A 24,529-nucleotide genomic window follows, 5' to 3' on the forward strand; every position below is an offset into this window, starting at 1 on the left:
ACATATAACACAGGTCTACTCAATGAATGTTTAACCTACTCTGAACCCATTCATATAAAGCTGTCATCCTGCTTCTCATCACAAGCAGAGCCTCCTCTCTCCCGTGTAGTTGTAATGCAGTGCGCACAGTCGTTTGAACAGAGGCCTGCAGTTTGTCCTGTGTCCACTTCAAGCTTGGCTCCGTGTTAAAATGCCCAACTTCCACCATGGAGTTCTGATCCTGAGCATCCTGATATCTGTCTGCTAAACTTCAGAGTCACTGACCTGCATGTCGCAAATTTGTTACTGTTGGTGGAGACTTTTGAAACACTTTTAAAGGAATTATCTGACAGATACTATGATCTTCCGTTTCTGCGTGTTGTATATTTGCAGCAAGCTACCGAACTGTGCGGTCTGAGCAAACCCTCATTGGTTAAGATTTTGGTAGGATAATGGGAACGAGGTGCCAGGATTTACTGAATAGAATAGAATAAAATGCCTTTATTGTCACTATACAGATGTACAATGAGATACAGAGCATCTCCTGCTCAGTGCACATATCTAGACATCAGTTCTGCAGCACTTTGAAGCACTATTGAAACATGTGCAAACACACATGGAAGTACAATATATAAAGGCAATAGTTGGTGAGAGTACCTTTAACATAGCATGAACTCTTTTAGACAAGCTTTCTTGGAATTTCTTTAAGTAGTCTTCAGGAATACGTCTCCAGGACACACTTCTTCAACAAGGTTGCGGTTCAGGCTCTGGGAAGCTCGATCGAATGATAGAATTGCATTGTGTCCTTTTTTATCCAGGTATCCTTTTGCTGCACTGATCGTGTGTTTGGGATCATTGAAGTTGTCAAACACTTTCCAGATGGTATATCAAAGAGCATTAAAATCTGATGGTGCTTTTTAATGATCATAGTTCCATCAATTTTGACAAGACTACCAACACCACTGGTTGAACTGCAGCCTTAAACCATGGCACACACTCTGTCATGGTCCGTGGTCCTGTGTGTGGAATGTGTGATGCGCGGGTAGCCACACCCCCAGGCTGGGCCATCACCGGCACACCTGCTCTCCATCGGGGTGATTACCTGAAGAGCTACTTAACCCACCGCTGACGGATGCTCCACGCCAGTCTCTTAATCACCTCTCTGTGATAACTAGACTCCTGCGAAAGCGTTGCATTCATATCTTGTTGGAGCTGTGTTAAATCTGCCTACTTGTGTCTAGGTTTCGATCCGGCGTTCAGCGTCCTCCTGCTCAATTGGATCACCCGGTACATCATCTGGCCCATCCACTACCTCCACGGATTTCCTTCTCACGGACTTCCCTCCCGAGCTCCCACGGTCCCGCTCTAATCGTAAGCCAACTGGTCTAACTCAATTTTAATGTGTTTCCTCCGCTTCCCGGCTCCCTAGTAATCTTCTCCCCTTTCTGTTGCAGCCTCCCACGGTCCCGATTCCGGCTTCCTCGCGTCATTGTTTCCCCGGGTTTTTTAGTTCTTCGTTTTGCTCCTTTGGTTTTCCCGGGTCGCCTTTTGTTGTTATAATAAAGTGTCATTTTCTGCTAGCGCTTGAGTCTGCGTTTGGATCCTTTTGTGCACGCGGGCCGCGACGCATGACACACTCACTGTTGTACCTCCTGACTTCTTCCATGCATAATAACAATTTGAACTAAAAATCTGGATTCAACCTGCTGCCAATGATTTTCATTCCAGTTCTTGTGTAAACTGGCCTACCTCATCTCCCTGTGTCCCTTCCTCAAGAACGCCTCTTGATAACAACCTTTACACTGACAATTTCTAATGAGGATTCATTGAACCTCGTGACTATATGGATTACCGAAGGGCCAGATGAATCTCTCGGGTCTTGTGTCAGGTCTTTGCTGGATTTTTTCCTTAATTCTTAAAGACATGACCTTGAGTTACTCTTCGCCTGCCACTTCCAGTTTCCTAAGATATGTCAAGTTTTCAGCTAGTAGTCCTTTAGGAATCACCTTGTTGGTGTAAAAACTTTAGTTTGTGCCTGTCAAACTGTGTTATGTTGCTATAGATTCAATTAAAGATATGTGAATAAATTATGTATTTTTGTCATTGGCTGATAAAATTAGCTCTTTGCTAAGTTGTCAGTTATGTGAGGATGCCACACAGAGCCTACGTTAAACTTTAATGGGCTGGAGATTCCTCTAGAAGTGGTCAGATACAAGAACTGGGCTGATAATGAGGGAAGAAGCAGCCAGTATCCAAAGGAATACTTTGACAGACCTCCAGAAATCCTGGAGAACCACTGCTCCACTTTCACTTGCTGCTCTAAGGCAGCTCCTTGAAAGCAGAGCAGAGCTCCTGTGAACAGCACTGCAGTCACGTTTTATAAGGTAAGCGGACATATTAGGAAATCCACCCTCCCGAAAATGACATTCTTTTATGTACTTCACTTAATAATTCTTTAAACATATACACTTTATTGGAAGGATTTGATATCACGAATGGTTTTACAGAAAACTCTGTGCCTCTGTTAGATCCCTAATTCTTTTATGTTCATGTGTGCGCCTGCACCACCTGCCATCATATCAGTTCATTTCCCAACACAAAGTGGACTGTAATGAGTCTCTGCATGGTAGCTGCCTACATGAAACCAGTCCGGTCATTACCAATGCAAAAATTCAGTTTGGTTTCAGGTTTGGATTGAAAAGCACACAAACACCAGTCGTTTGGATTCATCTATCAGACTTCAAAGGACCATCTGCAACCTTCAAAAACCCACGACCAAGTGAAACACACAAAAACGCACACACTGATCCTGGTGCTGTGGCGAGGCGCTGGGTGGAACAGCTCACTGGGGAGAGGCAAACAGTCTGCTCGGGATGCCTGCGACATTCCTCCAGCTCCATTGTCACATTGCTTCACTCCTCACACGTCATTATCTCGGCAGCTGTTACTGCACAGCACTCCCCAGAAAATAAACACACACAATCAGCAGACATTAGCTAGCTACCACAGCAGTCAGAAAAACATACTAATGTAATGTTCAGTTTAGTGCAGCCCAGCACACTGGGCTTGTAAGAAGCTATTCATGACCTTGAGTTGTAGAATGGAGATGGCACTGCGTTTCTCTGGGCTATAGTTTAACGAAAAAGCATGAAGATCTTGCATGTTGAACACTTTTTATATACAAAAGTTCTATTTAGATAAAAATGAGAAACACAGGTTCTCCAACAAAGTAGCAGCAATGTGAAAAAATCAGGCCACTCTTTCTGCGGTACCCCTGAGCCAGGAATTCGGACAGGAAGCTGCCTAAAAGCATACTAGTGATCAGGAGGTCATTGCATTGGAAGCAGACCCTGGAGCAGACCCCCACCAAAAAAACAAACCCAAAGACACCAGGGTGATTAAATATCCCATCTGGCCTTGGAATAACTCCATAGGAGATGCTGGAGGAGGTGGGATGTCTTTGCTTAGATTGTAATCTTTGTCTTGCCTTTAATTTCAGGTTCATGAAATGTTGTGTCTTTAACTATCAACACACCTTTGTTGTACCTCAGAGTGAAGTTGATCTTATATGGTAGCTTCAAGTATAACTCAACAACACTTTTCCATAGTTCTGCCTGTCATTTGCATAATTTATATCCAGCTAAGAATGACTGGATTTAAGATCCAGTCCATTTGAATAATGCTGATATGTCAACAATCCTTTATTAACTCAGAAAGTAAAACACAGGCTGACTGAGGGCCTGGCTCTGGGCACATCGGCCCATTCACCAGAATAGTGAGTGTGCACCACAGTGCTGCAAAGGTAAATGCAGACATCAGCATATTTAGAAGCCTGATACTAACTTGCTGATGCCTAGCAAGTATCATCTTGGTTTTGTCAGGAACGCATTAGTCAAAAAAAAGTGATATGGATGGCAGGACTGTGTTCTGGGACCTCGTCTTCCTTCTGTGTGCAAATGTGGCACAGCTGACAGCATGCACATATACGCCCTTCTGTGTACATGGAGCTGCTAAATTATCAGAGTGGGAATCAGGGAAAATGGACACAACATTTTAAGTGAAGCATTACACAACATGGATGTGCTGGGGAGAAAATATATTGCAAACTGGCTTGGAGCAGGACATCAGCTGAGCCATCAGGTGACGTTCCCTGGAATTCAGATCAGTTGGTCTGTCTGAGTTTGACTCTTGCTTAGGGATGGGTATCGAAACCCGGTTCTTGTTGAGAACCGGTTCCCACTGTTTCAATTCCTTGGAATCGTTTGCCATTTTTGCAAACGATTCCCTTATCGATTCCAGTCGCCCCGAATGACGTCACCACGTTGCGGAGCGTCATTTACCTGGCAGGAAACACGGCGCGTAAGCGGCTCAAACGCTCAAAAGTTTGGTTATACTTTATGAGAACGGATGACAACAGGGCAACTTGCAATACTTGCAAAGTAGATATTTCATTTAAGGGAGGAAACACTACGAATATGCAAAAGCATTTGCTCACAAAACACGCGATGACCTTAAATGAATGTCGTGTTTTTAATTCCGCTCCGGACTCGTGAATCTCAACCCAGCAGCAGCGGTAACGTTTGCACGTCCTCTCCCGTTAATGCGGCAGGTAAATAATCAACTAACAGTTGTTAGCGCGATCTGTCTTATTACAAACCTGCCATCACTGTGCATTTAGTGACCATGATGAGAGAGACAGAGTCTGGCTCAGATGCTGGCAGTTCTCGCTGCAGTCTGCCGGTAGCGTCTCCTTTCAGGCCAGGATAGACGAATGTCACCGAGCAGTGACTCAGTTTGTGGTCAAAGGCTTGCACCCGTTTGCCACAGCAGATGATTTTCAGTAAGTGAATGTGTTTAATTGTAGGCAGGGACATTACTGGATATTCTTGTGTAATTGCTACAGAATAATTGATGTTATACTTTGTTATTGCTACAGAAGAATATTGATTTTATTATTTTACATTTACAATATTTTTCCTGGGGACCCTGTGACACCCCATTGAAGAGCCGTAGGCTGGATCTCTTAAGATCTCACTGTTGGGTTTGTAATGCCATGTTACTCCTAAATTTCTATCTTATTCAAAGAGAAGATATAAAACAAAGTTCTAAGCTAATCGACCTTAGTGTTCTCCTTTTTTAAAAAGAATCGATAAAGAATCGAATCGTTAAACAGAATCGAAAATGGAATCGGAATCATGAAAATCTTATCAATACCCATCCCTACTCTTGCTGAACTAACTACAGTAGTAGCCATTAGTGAACCAACATTCCACTCAAACTGTAATTGTTTACTTCTCTTTGACACTTTATGTAAGTCAGACCGTCAGCATAGTATTCAGGAAAAACTGCCTGAGAAAAATATTTCTTTAAAACCTGATCTGTGCAAATGTTGCTGATATTTTTCAGTCTGGATGAAAATCAATCACAAAAAACAATCCACGGACAGACAGACATGGCCACTTTCAAACGCTGCTACTGCTGCAGTGTTCCCATGTCTTCAAAGAGCCAGGGACATGCAACAACCCCACAACCAGGTTCAAAACTCCAAATGCACACTCAGCCAAACTCCCATGGAAAAAAAATCTGTGAGGGTGATCATTTCACGTGTAAATAAATCTCTAACTGCTACCAGTGGTCCAGCGTGTCCATGGATGCCTGCAGCATATGGTAGTGCTTCAGTGTTTGAGCACAAACATGAAAAAGTCTCTCAGCGGGTTCTGGCCAACTGTGGACACGAGGCTGTGAAGCAGGTGGGCTGTGAGCAACGCTCATCTACTGTTTCACTTGTTCCTATAATTAGAGGTCCGTCCTCAGAAGGTTTTCTCAAGTCTGAAGCTGTTCTGTGTGTGAGCCAGCACGTGACCCCATTGATATATTGCTACTATAACTTCAGAGCTCTGAAGCGTCAAACTCAATGTGGGCGTAGTGTATATAAAAAATTCCAATATACAAACACAGTGTGGCACCGTTCCAATTTATCTGAATGAACTGCATCGGTTAAAATTTGCCAAAAACTGCAATTTCTCTAATCACCACTTGAGGCTGAAAAACTAAAATGAATCTCCATAAACTCCAATGTTAAAGTGTTCGCTTTTAACCATGAAAAATATATATTCTCAAAAGAAAACCCCAATTTTTCCAGTTATTTATTGCAATTCAAGTTGTTCAAGTCCAATGAAGAGCTTGTCATGGTGTAAAGGTAAGTGGTGAACTGCCAGGTAGGTTATCCAAAACTGAAAAATAATGTATATTTCAGAATCATACAAAAAGGCCTTTTTCAGGAAACACAAAATGGGATAACCATTTAAAGCAGTTCTGCAGCAGTGGAGGTTGATCGAGCCTTGAAAGCTGGTGCTACTAATTCCTACAGGTGTTCCAACTTTTTTCTGGATAAAGTCAAGGTGTCAGTCAGTACAGTTTGCTTCACCATCACAAGGCCCTCGGGAACTGGGACAAACTCGCCATTAAACTACTGAAGACTTGAAGAAGGTATTATGGACTGATGAATGATAATCAAAATAACGCATCTTTGTATGCCGTCGAGTAGGCGAAAGGATGGTTCCACAGTGTGTGGCATCAAATATGTGTGATGGTCTGGGGCTGCTTTGCCGGATCCAGGGTCGGTGACTGAGAGGCTCCCTGAACCAAAACAGCTACCACGGCATTCTGCAGCACAGGTTCTGCACCTGGTTGGTCAGAGCTTCATCCTACAGCAGGATAATGATCCAAAACATAAGTCCAAGCTCTGCCAGAACTACCTCAGGAAAAAAGAACGAGATGATGAGCTTGAAAACATGGAGTGTTCAGCACATTCTCCAGACCCCATCGAGCTGGTTTGGGATGAACTGAACAGAAGAGGTTCAGTCAATCCCAGAGATGAACTGGTCCACAGGTCCAGCAAAGCAATTTACAAGTGCCACACATTTGTGGGAACTTCAGCAACAGATATGGGAAGAGCTTTCTGAAGAATATTTGATTTCTAATCTCAGCTGTTATATCTGCCAAAGGCGTGTCCTTTGTTGAGTCAAACGTTTAGAATACATTTCAGTCTGTAAATTGATTCCATGTTTTTATTTTTAACTCCATTTGGTTTTGTGTTCTATGCTTTCATTTCAGAGACATTAAACTCTCTGAAATGAGACATTAAACTGCATCATTTTCAACAAAAAACAGGAAAAATCTTGGACCGGTAGTGTTTATTTTATAGTGTGGCTTTCTATTGCTAATTTCCCCCTTCATAACAACTGTAAATGGTTTGAGCTGTACATGTTTATACATAGAACATGCTAAACAAATCTGCATCAGCTGTGAACCTATACTCAACATCTTTTAAAGTTTATGCCAAAGAGCCCATCCTATTATGTTCCTTGTGTAACACATACATTAAAGAAATGAAAAAAAAAACAATCCCAGAATATCGTCTGAAGATGAAAAGGCATAAGTACTTGGAAATGTAGGAACAGCACCTTAATTTTTAAATCACAAAATGTTTGTTTTTTTAAAAGGCCAGCAAAGCATGGCTTTTTAATTATTCTATTCTTTCTAATTCTCTGTTTAACTGGGATATTCTATCAAGATTAACTAACTAATCCACTTCCACTGAAGTTGCATTTCTAAATTAACCAGCAGGGAAAGTGTTTGTAGAACTGGCACGTCCACTCAGTTTATAGGTTTATAGGAGTAACTGCTTATAGGTACAGAATATGTGTGTATGTTCACATTGGAAAGCAGATTATGGTCTTTACAGCTTCACAAACAACACAAATCACCCCCTCACACTGCTTCATTGGCCTCAATTAGCTGTGTCCCTGATATGAAACATGTGGACTCCTCAAAGCCTCATTTATGAGGTGGTTGTTTGTGTAGCTCATTAAAAAGTGAGTAAACCCACAGCGGAGCAGAGGGGAGCATCTGGATCAGCCTGACAACCGGCAGCAGGGATGTGAAGCTCTGGCCACTGTAGCTGATGAGAAATCATATTTCCTGGTTCTGCTCAGCACGCTAAAGCATCCTGCACAACATACGGCCAGTGCATCTACAATACTGCACTGTACTGTATTTTCTGATAACGGTGCGACTGAAATGCCACAAATTGAATAAATCCTTATTACACAGAAAAGGCATTTTTGAATTCAACCCCTGAGCTCTAAGTCATCACTGATGATGATGCCAACCCTGCACGGTCAGAGTTCACGGACACGTGAAAGAGCCAGGTTTGCCCTTCTTTAAATCCAGGTTGGGTTTAGTCTCTATGATGGCTTATACCTGCGAGAGTTAATACTGTCCACAGTTTTATATTTGTAGTTTTAAATGATCACAAACGTGATCAGAACCAAACAACAAAAGTTCTATGTTCGTGTAACGGCAAGTGTACGTGGTTTTTGTGAGTTTTTGAGACCTCTACATCATCACTGTGGGTTTTTCCCATTGAAAAAGTGAAATGCATTGCAAATACATTTTAAGCAATACATCCAGACCCACTGATGGATCATTCTAACACTGCTGAGGGACAAATCAGAAAGAAAGAACAAAATCAGGGAGTAAGATCTCAGAGTTTGATTTATTCTGACGTTAACCCACATCTTAATACAATTTCTCATTACAGCCTGGATCCTATCACCACTCTGTCTCATCTCTACTGAGTGCTCTGCCACCTCTTATTGTGTCTCTCAGCGCCTCCTTTGTTGACACTCTGTGGCCCAGTCTGTCTCGTTTACCCCAACCGGCTCCGCAGGCCTCAGCTGTCGACCGTTAGTATTCCTGCTGCCAAGGCAGGGGACCACAGGGAGCCCTGGCGGCCACACAAAGTCTCTCTCTCACACACACACACACACACACACACACACACACACACACACACACACACACACACACACACACACACACACACACTTAGACTTGAACAGCCTTCACCTTCCTCATCTGGCATCCCTCAGGCATCGGCTGATTCTGTGTTTTGTGCATGTTTGTTGATGAGCTCGAGCTGCAGCGACAGACTAATAGGCCAGGGATTTTCATTCTTGCTCATTTGGTATTTTGTCCATTATTTTCCCCTTCTCATTTCCTTCACAGTAATGTTTTAGCTCTAATACATGGGCTGAATTATTGATGAAGCTGCCACCCTCCCCCTCCCCCCATCCGTCTGGGCAGAGGGACAGAAGAAAGGGAGGGAGGAAGGGATGGATGAGTGGAGGAGACAAGGTTAGAAGGAGTTGGAGGATGGGTGGGTGGATGGGGGAAACTGGACCAGAGACTGATGGATGGATGGATGGATGGATGGATGGTGTACAGAAGGACTGGACTGTCAATCTGTCTGCCCCCCAGGATGCCCAGCAGACCATGTAGGCAATGTTTACTGAACATGGATCCAAGCCATATGGTGCCACTTCAAGAACACACACAAATTGAGACACACACACACACACACACACACTTACACACACACACACACACACGCACACACACACACACGCGCGATTTTGGGCTAAGATAAATGTAGCAGTCATACTTGTTATACCCAACATGATCTGTGTGGCTCCCCGTCTTGCACAGTTTGGCTAACATACATAAGTAACAGCAACAAAAACAGGTTACAGAGATGGACACTGAGCACTGCAAATGCAAAGAATGTTCTTACTTGAAATAAATGAGTGTATTTAACTTGATCTATAGTGGATTTTGAAGCTTCTGTCACAGCACTGTGTCTGTGACCCAGTGTTTCGTGTGTGCTTAGTCATATTGTTTGATTATAGGTTTTGGTTCTGCTTGTGTTATATTTTGAGTCCTAGGATTTTGGTCTCTTTGCCTTTCTCATGTTCCCTCTGTCTTCCCAGTCAGTCGCGTCTCTGTCTCAGGGTCCAGTCTTGTCTTTGCGATTGTCTCGTGTTTCCTGTTTTACTTTGAAAGTCTTGTCCTATGTCAGTGTATCTAGTTTTGCTCTCTCTTGTCTCCGTATGTCTTATTAGTCCCAGCAGTGTTTCCCATTCCCTCATTAGTCCCTTGTATAGTTAAGTCCTGTGTTTTACTTTGCCCTTTGTCGTGTCGTGCCACTCCCATGTGCTGTGTGCTTCCTCCCTGTTCCTCGTCATCCTTGCTTCTAGCTTCCCAGTATAGTTTCCTACTGTCTTTGTTCCTCGTCCTTAGTTTCTAGTTTTCTGATTTTGGATTTTGTTTTTGCTACAGCTGCCTGTTGAGTTCATCCTTTCATGCCTGCAACCTGACAGCTTCACTGTCTGCACTCTCCTCCTGCACACTGTGTAGTTGTGCACACTTCATTTAATAATTTGTTCCTGATGTTTTTAATCTCTTAACTTCAGGCAGGTCACCAGTGACCTGGGTAAGGTTAGGTTTGGGTCTGTTTTAGCCACATGCTAAATATACAGATTTAAATTACTGGAAGATGATGATGACTTGGAAAGGCTCCTCCAGTTACTGTGTAATTAAATCTGATACGCAGTTTAATATGTTATACCATAAAGCACACATTTCATATGCAGGAGCCTGGCTGTTTGCAGTTGATGACGCTCACTCAACAAATCCCAGAGCAACGCCACCCTGCAGCCCTCCACGCACACGTCACACATCCTCCTCTCTGTCGTGCACTCATGCACACAGTTGTCAACAAAGTTGCAGTTGCATGGTAACGATTACACTGTGGACTGTGTGTTTGACTGCTGCAGTGGAGATTGTGGTTTCCATGTTTACTGTTAGGTTAGGCTGAACATAGCAGTCATCGTTTTGCATTTGAGCTGATGATGCTCTTTAGTCACACTTGCCAAACTCCACCATTACCCAAGGTTTATCCTGGGAACGAGGTGGGAGAGCAGCCAGGACAGCTCATGTGACATCTGCCTATATATTGCACAATGCAGTTGGACGAATCCACAAAGAGCTGCAAATCTCAGAGCTGATCACAGCTCGTCCACACAGAAAACAAATGCAGAGGAGCACGCAGCACAAATTAATTTGGCAATTATTTATAACGAGATCATTTTCCCCAGCGGCAGCGCTCCCACGAGATCTTAGGGTCCACTCACCTGCCAAATCCCACTTTGACTCCTGGTTGTGATCATGACTTCAGTTGTGACATGTTTAGACTTTTTGAGGATATGTGAGGCTTTCTCCTGTGTTTGTGCGGAGTCGAGTGTCAGCTTTAATAGGCCACAGAGTCCGAGACTTGTTAATAAATCTCAGTGTTTAAATGCTGAGCGGCATCCACAATCACGCCTCGCCAGCTTCAAACAGAGTGAACTGGGTCCTGTTGTTGTTGTTGATGTGTGTAGCCTGTAACCGAAAAGCTGCAGCCGCGTGTTTAAGTCGACAGCTGCAATAAAGAACTCAGGTTGGGTCTCTCATGCCCCAATCCTGGGTTTCGGCACCACTGTAAACGATGCACGACAGACCCGACCACATGTTCGCACTTTCCAGTACACTTCTTTATTGCGGCCGTCGACTTACACACACGGCTGCAGCTTTGCAGCAGATGCAGCAGATGCTCTTATCATTAACGTAACTGCTGTGAATTTTATGTTCTGCTGTAAAAGTGATTCTGATGTTAAACATTAGTTCTGATGACGTTTTGCCAGGTAACTTGAGGCCCACCTGTCAGAACTCGCCACACACTTTGAGAACCGCTGTTCTAATGCACGATACTGGAGTCGTAAACTGCCGGGGAAGCTAAAAATCTAACCATTGTCTCCTCAGGACTTTTAAGGAAAAGGCAGCAGGATGCTGAAATATTGGGAAGCTGCTGGGAGAACAAAATGCATGGATGATTATACAGGATGCTAACGTCAAAGAATGCTAAAATGTGGGTGTGACACAGTGGAAGGAGCTCAGCAGAAGCACCTGCCTGTTCACCGTGATCATGTGACACCAAATTCAAATTATAACTACAATTTAACTCATGTAGGAAGAAAAACGCAACATCAGCTCCACTCACAGCAAGTTTCCTTTTGTACATCAGCTTTGACGAGCAGCCTCTATGTTTAGCTCGGGAGAGCACAGCAGCAGCAGTGAATCTCCAACCTGAATTTATTTATTTTATTCTGGTGTGTTTAACAGTTAATGTTAAGACACATAATTTAAAGAGCTCCTTTAAAGCAGACTGAAGATAATGAAGAACAACTCAAACAGGCAGTGTGCATATAACACGAGTAATGACTGCAGATAAATGCTGGACTAACTGTTTCACCACCACACGAGAATCTGCCTCATCTCGAAGTTTCACATGTACTCTTATCTCTGACAAAAAAACTGAATTTGCTCACCAAAGTCGGCGAGTTTCAGCTCTCCAGTGTCACTAATGAGGAGGTTTTGGGGTTTCAGGTCACGGTGAAGAATGTACCTCTGGTGGATGTAGGACAGACCTCTCAGCAACTGGAACAGGAAGAGCTGGAAAACAACCAAAAAACAGGTGAACAGAGGGAAGTGACTCTGACATAACTCTTTACAAACGTTACACTGGACCAAGACGGGCTCTTTTTCTCCATCATGCTTTAACGATTATCCTGATATTTGTCTCTGCCTAAATCTCCATCTTTCTGCTGTAGCAATGACACTGAGCAGGCGTGGAGTGCACAGAGGTGTGGAAAAACCTATTCATCACTGAGGTGCTGGGACTCCCCTCCAGTGCAAGTGAAAACAGGCATGAAGCTTACATGTCATCTAAAAAACAGTAAAGGCACACACAGACACCCCAAAGATCAATGTGGAGCCATCAGTCAAGAACACAGTCGTGCTTCCTTCCACTTGAATTACTGAGGACTGCTGCATTGACTGCTCAGAGCGAGCATATTGAAGTGTTTACACCTTTAATACGACCTTTCCAACACATGAATTGTAGCTTGTATGTTTGATCAATCTGGCTTGATTTTGCTGGTAGTCTATTCGCTATTATGGGAGTTCTTCAGAGAAAGGAGAAGAAGCGACAGAAGGAAAGTGTGGAGGAGTGTGAGATGTGCATGAAATCGCAGCAAACATGCAGAACTGGTTGGAGCTGCTGCCTCCTTTTTTATTTCCTGTAAAGGGTGGGCCAGAGGACTGCTGACAGCACAGAATAAGAGGGCACTATTACACGAAAATCAGTCTGCATTCACCCACAAGGGACATCATTCAGCATCCTTGCTTTGATTTCTTCGTTTTTTGCATATTTGTCAAACTTCAATGTTCCAGATCATCAACACATTTTAATATTAGACAAAGATAACAGTTTAAGGTGATGTTTCATTTATTAAAGCATAAAAAACCCTATCCAACCCTCCACCCTTTGTTCAATCATGAATTTATTGTGATTAGAAGAAAGAAAGAAAGTGTACTTTATTGATCCCCGTGGGGAAATCCCTCTCTGCAATTTTAACTCAGTGAAGCAGTGGGCAGTCATTGGGCGCCCAGGGAGCAGTGTGTAGGGACGGTACCTTGCTCAGGGGTACCTCAGGGTAGCTGTTCAGAGGAATCAAACCCCCAACCTTCCGATCATGGGGCCACCACTCTACCTACTGAGCTATCCCTGCCCTGGATAAAACCCCATTTATTTGAAAGCTGAGTGTAACTTCACTAGCCACACCCAGGCCTGTTGAATCAATAAATCCCTTAAATATAACCTGTGTGACAAAGTAGGGTAAACTAAAATGTGTCGAAATGCAACATATCATGCCAGATGATGAACAATGTCACTGGTTACGAAGGTTGCAAAAGCATTTCCGAAGCTTTGGGACTCCACTGAACCAAAGTGAGAACCATTATCTACAAATCTAGAACCCTGGAACAGCGGTGAACCTTCTCACGGGTGACCGGCCTACCAACATTACGCCAAGGAGCATCGACGGCTCATCCAGGAGGTCACAAAAGAACTCGGAACAACATCTGAGTTTTTGACCTTAACTGCAGACGTGACTCACCTCAGTTAAGGTCCAAGTTCATGATTCAGCAGTAAGAGATTGGGCACAAATGACATTTATGGAAGAGTGGGGTGGCTGTAGCTCAGGAGGTAGAGCAGGTCAGCTGCTGATTGGTGGTTCGATCCCCGGTTCCCCAAGTTTGCATACCAAATATCCTTGGGTAAGATACTAACCCCGACTTGCTCTCCGATGCATCCATCGGAGTATGAATGCACAATGAATGAATAACAGTTCGAAAACCTAAATGAATTAAAAGAATTCTGCATAGAAGAGTGGACTAAAATTCCCCCACAGTGATGAGACAGACTCATTGCCAATTATCACAAATGCTTGACTGCAGTTCTTGCTGCCAAGGCCATCACAAGGAAAAGAAAAGCAACCAATACCATGAGATTTCTGCATAAACTTAGGCTCATCTGTTTATCATTTTTTATACATTTAACAAGGACAATTTTTCTCAAGAAGAAAAAATGATCTGTGCAAATAATGCAGCATGAAGCCAGTTTGTTGAAGCCATTCTGGGCCCCATGAAACACTGATCAGAAGGAGAAAACCATCCAGCAGAGATCTGAGTCATCGCAGGCGTTAGCACTAACCCTATGCCTGGCTAGTGGCACCTGCAACATTTTGCAGAAAGCCCCCAAAAATCGAGAATTTCTTTGGGAAAAATGTGAATAATTTTTCACATGTGTGTCAGTAAGAATGACAATTTTTCATAGACTTGGAAGTCAAATATTCTGATTGTGATGGTGACATGTACCTCAAAGGATTAGCCATGCTCAAGGAATTCATTTATACACACAGCTCACATAACACAATCAAAGTGCAAAGTAGAACCTGATTAGAACCGAGGTTCTACAAATTAAAAACAATATTTGCGCTTCTTTGAAACCACTCATGAAAATGCATGAATGCGCTTTTGCTGACACATTTAAATGCATGTATTTAGAGACACACAGCACCTCAGACTGACAACAGCCCTCATAAATCCCTGTTGCACACACAAAACTATTTTAGGTTTAAATATATACTTACTGCATAAAGTGTATCTGCTGCTGTCAACTAAAAAAAAGCTAATAAGCAAAATCCTAAAAGGACCCAGAATCAAAGCTCTACTGAGCTTGTTTTGTTTTCGCCGCTGAGATGCTCAGATCACCGCCCCCCTCCCCCTCTGCAGACGTGTCAATCAAGACATAATGAGGTGTGCGCGACGCAGCTCTTCATTTTCTTCCAATTTCAGCATTCCTCTGTCATTTCTCCCCTCTCACTGATACCGTAGTCTTGGCCAATTAAGCTGATTGAAGCACCGTGCAGTCCAATCAGGGACGGGGCCCTGTCTGGCATCTGGAGTCACCGGGTCAACAGTTTACTATTCCTGGACTCGGTGGGTGAGAGATGAACCGCAGTGCAGAAAATTAGCATGGGAAATGTGTTTACTCATGTATATCAAACGCACTTGTGAAAAGCCCTCTCCCTGTTAGGAGCACAACTGCACGGTAACAGAAAAGAAAGAGAAATCTCTCTTTTATTCTCACATCAATTCACACATCAAACACTCCTAAAAGGAGACTTTTTTTCTCCTCTCTTTTCTTGCTTGGCTTTGAATGGAAATACCTCGGGTCCATTTGCATTCTAATATCTAAGGGAGAGTGAAGTGCTGAGGGCCGTTATAGGAGGTTGCTCTGACAGTTCTGACAGTAATAATAACAATAATACTCAAGACAGAACAGTTTTCCTGTTAAACTACGTAGATCCTCCTAATAAGTGACCACATGCAGAGAAGGATTTTAGTCACCTTTACGTGTGGTCAGCACGGTGAACGTTTGGCTCGCTGATAGATGGCCCGTCAAGTTTACCTGAGTATAGTGCACACATCCATCTAGGTGAATGATTTGAGAGGAAGCGAGCAGCTGAGGGTGTGAGAGCACGGACACGGCAAAGCGACAAAGGCAAACAAAACGACACACAATAAGAAATGTAGAACCAAATTAGTAAGAGTGTGCCGATTAACGTCACGCCCATCGCTTAGAGTATTGGTCCTGCTTTCTCTCTAACATTGATCTGCCTCTGAAACCATTTACAACTCCTGCTTTCTTGACTTTGTGCAGCACTCCATCATGAGTGAGGGTCGCGAGCTTGTACAATATGTATACATCAGAGTTAAGGTCTGATATAGATGATAGATACTCGGTTTTCAGTACTATGAGCACTGTATTAACTAACTAATACTAATACACCTGCTAATACTACTCTTAGGACTAACCTGTGAGAGTTCTTATAGTTAAGTACTTGGACGATGATGTCATTTCTGTAATTTTGGCTCTGTGCAGCACTGCAGTGAATTTGAAACCAAACAATGACTTTCCATTCTGTTAATATTGCACCAACTGTTTTGGAATTACAGCGCCTATTTTAAGGGGCCTGAAAAAAATTGGACAACTTTTCAGAATCATAATAAAATGATTCTGATGCTTTAGTACACGCACACAGAAAACATCGAAAACAATGACGCTGTCTGTAAAAATCACTCCCATTACTCTCCAGCTTCACCCTGTCGCAGCAAAGCAACATCATTTTAAACTCAGGGACTGGAAATTTCCCACTGCGGTGCATTCTGGATCTTGGCCTTTCTCCCAAAGCTGGTAAGTGTAGAGCACTGTACTTTTGGCTTTTTATATTTTTAAATTTTTTGGATGCTGTGTCCTATGATCTGTACTCTACCAGTACAACTTAACGGCCACTTTGACATTCAAAAAGTCTGGCTGTGTATCCAAGAAACATTCCCTCGATAAGACGGTGTTACCTGTGTGCTTCTACGGCAGAACGAGCTGACGATACAGATCAGAAAAGAGCATTCTGAACATTTTGTCCATTCACATGTGAAACAAAGACCTCTGAAGTCTGTGTAAGGGCTGGAAGAAGCAGTGACCTAATGGACTCGTCTGATAAAATAGGGCACTTTCAGAGAGTCCAGCTGTTTTCTTGCATGAATAACCAAAATGTAAACGTTGCCTTGGCGATAATGTTTTAGTTCATCAGTGTCATTTTTTTCTCTGAAAAGAAAAAAGCCCTGCAGGTGTATGAGACACTCTGCTTAATCATGATGCATTATTAGTCCCGAACTGCAGGAGAAATATGCCGTGTGATCATAGTTAAATCAGCCATTAACATAATCCATCACCTGAGGAGTGACCCTACTGCCTGAACAACAATCCATCATCAGCACACCAATAAACACTCTGCTTTTTTTCTAATGATGAAACACTCACTGCCATCACACCCAAGGCAAGCACAACTCTCTATCAAGATAAGAAATATGAAAGAATGTAAGAATTGAATTGCTTCTGTGTTATCTATCAGCTGAATGGAGTGGAGTCTGCCTGCTTTGTCTAATATTCATTGTGCAGCAAAGCACGAGGCAATATATCAAAGTGACAGCAGTACACTGGGGTTCATCGTTAGCTTCACAGATTCACTGGGAAAAACAAAGTAAAGCAGCTCAGGACACAACACCGCTTTAATACGCTGTTAATATGGAGCAGGCGATGCTAACGAGCATCAAGACTGAAGACTGACTGATTGGGGACAAAACATTACACGTGTAACCCCCACGAGTGGTGACAGGAAGAACAACACACACGTACTGAAAATGTTTCCATCACTGCGACAACTGAATGAGACTATCACATCACAGTCACAATCATGGAAAAGATGAACAAATTCACTCCCTTTTTTCAATTAGATTGACTGAGGTGAGTGTATAACTTAATAACTGCAAACTCATCTTCTGGAAGTTATGCACATCTCTGTTAAATATAAGAATTAAGCAATATGAGGTATTGGGTTGGTGACTAACGCATTAAGCACTAAAAACAGAGACAGTTAAAAAAGCAACAAATACAGGATCCAAAAGTCCAAGATCCTGAACCACAAATTGGATTGTTTGTCATTCCTTTAAAATTGTCTGCCTATGACAGTTATTAAAAAAACAGACTCTTTGATTAAAGTTGGGGATACGATTGTAGTCTGCGACAAAAACGAGACAAGTGCTCAAATCAGCATCACCATTATTACAAAGCCAGTATGCAGGTGATTGGTTATTAGGTTAGATTAGTGCTTGGCAAGCTGTCAGCATCTGCACCTAAAGAAATGCAAACAAAGAGCAAGTGCAAAAACAGAAAGTTCCACATATGGGTAAATCCCCAACTTTACAGCATGAGTTTATGTTTAGGTTCAAGTTAAAGGTGAAGATTTGTTTTTAATTCCCCAAATAGCATTACATTACATGTGCACTGGTACCCAAACTAGCTAGCCACCACTGGGATTAGCCGATGACTCCCTCCCTCTCCCCTAATTGATTGTGGTTTGCTAACATGCCAGTCTCGAGGCTTCAACAGTACAGTCAACAAATCAGTGAATGATATTCATTCTAAATAGCAAACATAAATGAGTAAATAAACTGTGAGTATAGGCTGAGTACTTGGGCCAGTGAAATTTTCATAAACAATCTCATTTTTACTCCCGTACCAGTGAAACAAAGTTGGTGACTGGTGCAACACTACAACAGTGCACCACAATTTTACTTGCTTATCATCGACATAAAGTTTTCAGTCTGGTAACAATGATGCACGACTTGGACAACGCTATTTAATTACAGCCACAGAACAAGGGAGAGTTAAAAGAAGCGAACACTTTCTACCAGTGTGAAACTCCTTCTTATCTCAAATTTACATCCATCCAACCATTAAGCATGCCTTAGCACCATCTGCTGCTAACGACATCAAACTTCTGCCTCGTCAGTCCGATAACAAAACAAACAAACAGGTCTCTATTTTTATTTTTCTGCTGTTTGGGTATTTTTGAACAACCTACTGACAAAACGAGACACAGAAAACATCAGGAACCTTGGTGTGTTTTGGCTCAGAGAAATGTTCAAAGACACAAGCTCAGACCATAGATCACACACTCCAAAGTGACTCAGAACACTAACCTTTAGATTCACTGCCAAAGCCCCAAAGCATTGTTTTGCTGAAATGAGTAAAAGTGATGAAATCAGTGAGGGAGAGATAAAATGAAGGAGTGTTAAATGGAGTGAAAGGATGCTACCATCTGCCAGCAGGCAAAGAAAGAGCCCTTATCTTTTCCACTAAGCATCAGTACATGGTTGTCTTTAATGGGCTGATTCAGGCGGTAGCATCAACCTGCTCTGTAGTCCCGGCCACAAAGGACCATAAAGTCCCAGTAATGAGTCGTGCTTGGTTGTGTTTTAATTCGCCGTTTTGTACTACAGGGGCCTGTGTGTAAATATATGTGTAGTTACGTCCTACTACAAAGACCTCAGAAAGCCACAGACACAGCATCTTTCTTGCCACTTGAAGGGTTTTTTTTCGGAAGTGCTTGAATTTGTTCATTCCTTGTCGAGCATCTCTGCTGAAACCACAAAATCTGCATCAGTCAAAGGCAGAGGATGCAACCACCACAGCTGATTGACAATTTCATCCAGCCACATGAGTTGCCATGTTTCAGATAACATTTCTATATCTTTATGACAAACGGTAGAGCAGGCACGCCTTAAAACGAAGCAGCTCGTGATTGGTCCCTGTTACAGCAGACGAAGGCTGGGAACTTCTACACATACACGTGCTTAGTAGAAGGGGTGGAGTACACGGTTTCCATAAAATATTCAGTAGGTAACACTATTGTACTGAATTCTAATGGAGCTACACCAAAGTAAAGCACTGATGCTACTTTAAACTGGATCCTATCTGAAAATGTTCATTTGCCATAATCTGCAATATCAAGTGTGGCTCAAACTGTGTCGAGATCTCAGTTTCCCAGCTCTCCTATCACCCCAACTGGTCCCAGCAGATGGACTGCGTGGGTTCCTGGTCCTGTCTGAGGTATGTTCCTGTGAAAGCTGAGTTTTTTCTCCCCACTGTCACCAAGTGTTTACTCACAGTGGGAACTGTTGGGTTTGTCTTTGCTGTGTCCTGATCCGTGAGATGGTGTGATTTGGTACCAGACTGAACTAAAAGTGATGACTTTTTATCAGTTAGTCAGCCAGATTACTCAAAAACTGCTACAATCAAACACAAGAATACATCAGTTGGGAACATGACAGTAAAACTTCTTCAGCTTCTAGCACTGACTCACCTAATCCTTTTGTAGATATGCCCACATAGTCAGGATTAAATTCAGCAGTGAAAACTCTAATATTACATACTTTGAATAAAATATTTCTTGACAATCTGCACCTGAATAATTCACATTTCTGACAGAAATTTGGCAATTTGCTGCTGAATACCAGCCTACTTTCTGAATATTATTAAAGCTTCAGATTAATCAAAAATACATGAGCTGTACCATAAAGAGCTGCAGTCTGATGATGAGCTTTTCCAACACTTAGTGTCAGAATATTGCAGAGATCACCTGTCCTTGATATTGACACGGCACTGATGATGAAAGTGCTATCAGGCGCTTCCGTTGTAATGCAATTATAAGAGCAAATGCTGCTGATATTTAGCTTGTGGGTGTCAGTTTCCCATTGATCTATGAAGATGTCACTGAGTCACAGCCCTTCAGCTGACAAGCGTACAATCTAATAAGAAGAGCACTTGAGCAGCAGCCTGGATGAGGTCATATTTACTTGTGTTCAATAACACCATCACTGCTTATAAACTGCAGTCGAGCACATGGGGCGAGAAGAGTTAATGGTGCTGCAGAATAAGATGAATTTTACACCAGATCATCCAGTTCAAGCATAAACCTGAGTACAGTTTCGCACACATGCACACACTCTCTCTCTCTCACACACAGAGCTTGATGATTCTTGACCACTAATTACATCAGCAGTGAGTGTCTGAGTGCATGTCTCTAAATGTTAATTTGATCTAGCACCAGCATAGGCAGTAATAGCTTTCATGCTGCTGATTAGTAAATAGGAGGATATCTGAGTGACTGCACTTTCTCACAGTCAATCAGGAAACACCCTAATAACAGACATTAGCTGTCTTTATGGTGCTGGTGGTCAGGTCAGTGTTCGGCTACTGAGCTTCTTCTAAACATATTAGCTCTAATGATTCAGACTCTGTCACTAAAAAGTATAATATCTTTGGTAGTTTCTTACAAGTTTCTAAGGCTATGTCCACACGTACCCGGGTATTTTTGAAAACGCAGATTTTTCTATGCGTTTGCACCTTTCGTCCACACGTAAACGGCGTTCACTGAAAACTGAGATTTCTAAAAACGCCTGCCAGGGTGGATATTTTTGAAACTTTTTGCCTGTGTGGACGAGGTAAACGGAGAAAACGCAGCATCAAAGGTGTGCGCCACGTTATTGTTTCGGTGAAATTCTACAATACTGTTACTGTTAATTCTACTCTCTGCAGTGTTTAAATGCTTACATACACACACAGTTACTGTCCCTCCACACATACGACTCGGTTCTGCTTCTATGCCCCATCTTTGTTTACTATTTCCCGCCGAGGCTTCTAGACTTCTGATTGGTCAACATTTCTACACGGTTAGGAATATATCGCCACCTGTTGCTTTGGCATGTTCATAGCAGCGTTTTCCTTCATTTCTGCGTTTACGTGTGGACGGGATTATTTTTTAAAACAAAAACGGAAAATCTCCGTTTTCAAAAATACCCGTGTACGTGTGGATGTAGCCAAATACACATGTGCCGGTTCCATATGAGCAAGACAAGCAGTAACCACAACATTCAAGAGTTAGAAAACCTGCAGATCCTGAGGTGGCCATCTGGCACTGGCTCCAAAAGCAACTCAATTTCAATATACTTCAAAGTTAAAAAGGTCAACTACAGCCTGGTACAGAAAAATGGCTTTGGCCTCTATGGATAGTTTCCCCTTTCACAGCTGTACAGTGGGTGAAGTCATGTTATAACTCGTTCATTTAGATACTGCCTAGGCTTACATTTAGGGAGCTGCTTGGGTTAGCAGGTATGCTAACATAGGCAGCAGACATAGCTGTCTGCGATGTATTACCCATACCCGAAGTGTCTCCCGCTGTGTGGTAGAGGCCATCCAGTTTTATTTGTCTGCTACTTCGCACTGATTACCAATCATGTGTCTCTATTGCACCCATACACTTAGCAGCTTGCTAACCAAGTTTGCAAGCATTAGGTGATAATGTAGTGATCAACTCTCTCAGGATTAGGGCCACCGAAAAAAAAAAAGTAGGCACGTCTTTTCTTTTTCTTTTCCAGAATTCTGAGAAAACAGAATTTATTTAAAGCGACAACTTTTCAACAACTATAAACTGCTTATAAGGTGAATACAATTAAGTAAGTTCACACATTGTTTTTAAAATGTCTCTTTACCAAATCTTTCCCCCCTTTTCAGATTATGAAATTATGGACACCTATGGTCAGTTAAAAGATTGTGGTGTAATAAAGGTCTAAACCCAAACAGAACAACTGTTTTGATATTTGATGTTAAAAAAATATCAAAGAACATCAGTTTTGATGTTTTTATAAGAGACACACTGTTACGTGCGTGTGTTGGTGGGTTATTTGTTTCTTAATGTGTGTATGCAAATTCACCTGTGCAGGGGCTCGGCTGTGATTGGTGGACCTAAGGAACGGCCTGATGTAACTGGTTCCTGCTGTGGACGTGAACTATAAAAGGGCGACTGAAGAGTTGCGGTGCGGGGGGTGTGGCAGACTTCCTGTGCCTCAGGTGCAGACGGAGCAGTCGTAGCAATAGCTATTTGGTTAAAAAGTTGGGCATGTGTGTGAAGTGCGGAGCAAGTAGGGGTGAGCTGCCGATTATTTTGGGAAGCCTTCTTTTCTCCTGTGTTTTTAGACCAGGGAGGTCAGACTGTGTTATTTCTTTCTTTTCTTTTCCTTAAACAGGTCAGAGGGGAACCGAAGCCTAGGTTGAGCTTTGTTTGTTGTGTTGGCCTTAGCTCACCCCGAAATTATACACTCCCACTACCGTGAGTGCCATTGTTGTCAATAAACTATTGTTAAAAGTCCGATGCTGTGGCTGTGTCTGTTTGGGCGTGGGAAGTCACGGGACACCCCGCTCTTGTTACGGTCATTTCGAGCCGGGTCGTAACACACGCTTTAGCTTAATATAAACCTAAAGGCAGAAATGCACATTTCCTGTTACTGATCACTGAGCAGGCAGCAGAGATCCTGAAGGCAAACAGAGTAAAAGAACAACTCAGATATGTTTTCTGTAATTAAGTGTGGTAATAAAATAATGTCTCAAAGAATGGTGAGTCAATGAGTGTAAGAAATTGCACTAATGCACCTCCATCAAACACGCATGCACTCAGCACAGTCTCTTGATGGCCATCATATTATGCTAGGCTTGTCTTCCTCCTGCCTATTATGTGTTTTCCCACCAGCTTGTTTAACTACTGCTGCCATTACAAGAGGTCTAGGCATTAGCATTCACAGCAAAGATGGCCACCAAGGAGCCAACCAGCAAAGAGGGAAACGTTGTGTTGTGTTGCTGCACTGTCATACTCTGCACAGCATAGTTAGTGGTGGTAGACACGTGTTAGCATAGTAAGGAAGTAGATGCGTCCTGAATAATGAAGCAGAAACGGAACAAACAGCAGTTAATCTGGTGGCCAGTTGAATTTAAGGTGTTTGATGCTTGCAGTGGCAGCAACCTCAAAAGCAAATACACCAGACGCCAGAAGGGAACTGTCCAGCTGAAGTACGCATCCTACTGAGCTAGGAGTCCGATGACATCAAGCAGGTCAAGTGGAGTGAAGAAAGCAAAAGTTTGAGAAGTTTGACTTTCAGTCAGCTTCTGGGTGATTCTGGAAAATCATCAGATGACAGAGGACAGAGAAGCAGTTTCCTGCCCACCTTGATGCAGAGGGATGTCTGGGATGGAAGGAAAGGCTTCTCCATCCTACAGAAACAATGGACACATTTCCAGGACCATCAATTATGCTGCATTACCTGGAAGCTGGGAGTCATGGTCTTGAACTGGCAAACATTTAAGCAGGGTGCTCCAAAGACTGTTTACCAACTTTAAGAGAATCACACTCCTCGGCCTTCCTTGGACACTCTAGTGTACTGAAGAGGAAAGGCCATACATTGGTCTAACCTTGGATTCAGGAGAAACCCTCTAGTGTTTGTCCTTGTTGTAGAACACTGGACCAGCTCTTTATTGTTTTGGGGCTATTTAAGGGTGCATGGTTTGCCAAACCAGTGTACATTTTTTGTGGACTTGGAGAAGGCATTCAACAATCCCTATGTATACCACTGGATGCATGTTACATACTTATCCAAACCCTAACCTTTGGGAGTATGGGGTATCTGGCCTGTTTTTAGCAGGCTATTGTATCTCTGTATATTCCTAGCAAGAACTTGGTTCACAATACCAGCAATAAGTTGGGCTTGTTCCCAGTCGGTGTTGGACTCCACCAACCCTCCCGTTCTGTTCACAGTTTTTATGGGGAGAATTTCTCGGTGCCTCCTAAGTGAGGTGTTTCAGGTATACCCAACTGTGACGATGCCCTCTCTTGGCTTTTCTATTGGCTGGCTTGGGAACCTTCCTGTGTCCTCCCAGAAAAGCTGGTCTGGAAACTCTGCTTAGGTTGCTGCTTCCATACCCTGGACTCAGATAAGCAGCAGAAACTGGATGGATGGTGAATCCTTAAAAATA

General features: G+C 42.8%; 1 protein-coding gene across 3 annotated transcripts in view; it reads right to left on the reverse strand.

Annotated features, from left to right (window-relative positions):
• Nucleotides 1-24,529, reverse strand: part of cdk14 (cyclin dependent kinase 14) — a 238,532-nt gene that overhangs the window by 114,743 nt on the left and 99,260 nt on the right. For all 3 annotated transcript variants that reach the window (XM_080895578.1, XM_080895579.1, XM_080895580.1), the window contains one exon: nucleotides 12,249-12,372. In XM_080895578.1, the coding sequence (XP_080751704.1) occupies nucleotides 12,249-12,372 (124 nt within the window). The remainder of the gene's footprint in view (nucleotides 1-12,248; nucleotides 12,373-24,529) is intronic.

The sequence above is a fragment of the Rhamphochromis sp. 'chilingali' genome, assembly GCF_963969265.1.
Source record: "Rhamphochromis sp. 'chilingali' genome assembly, chromosome: 11".
In the NCBI taxonomy this organism is placed as follows: Eukaryota; Metazoa; Chordata; class Actinopteri; order Cichliformes; family Cichlidae; genus Rhamphochromis; species Rhamphochromis sp. 'chilingali'.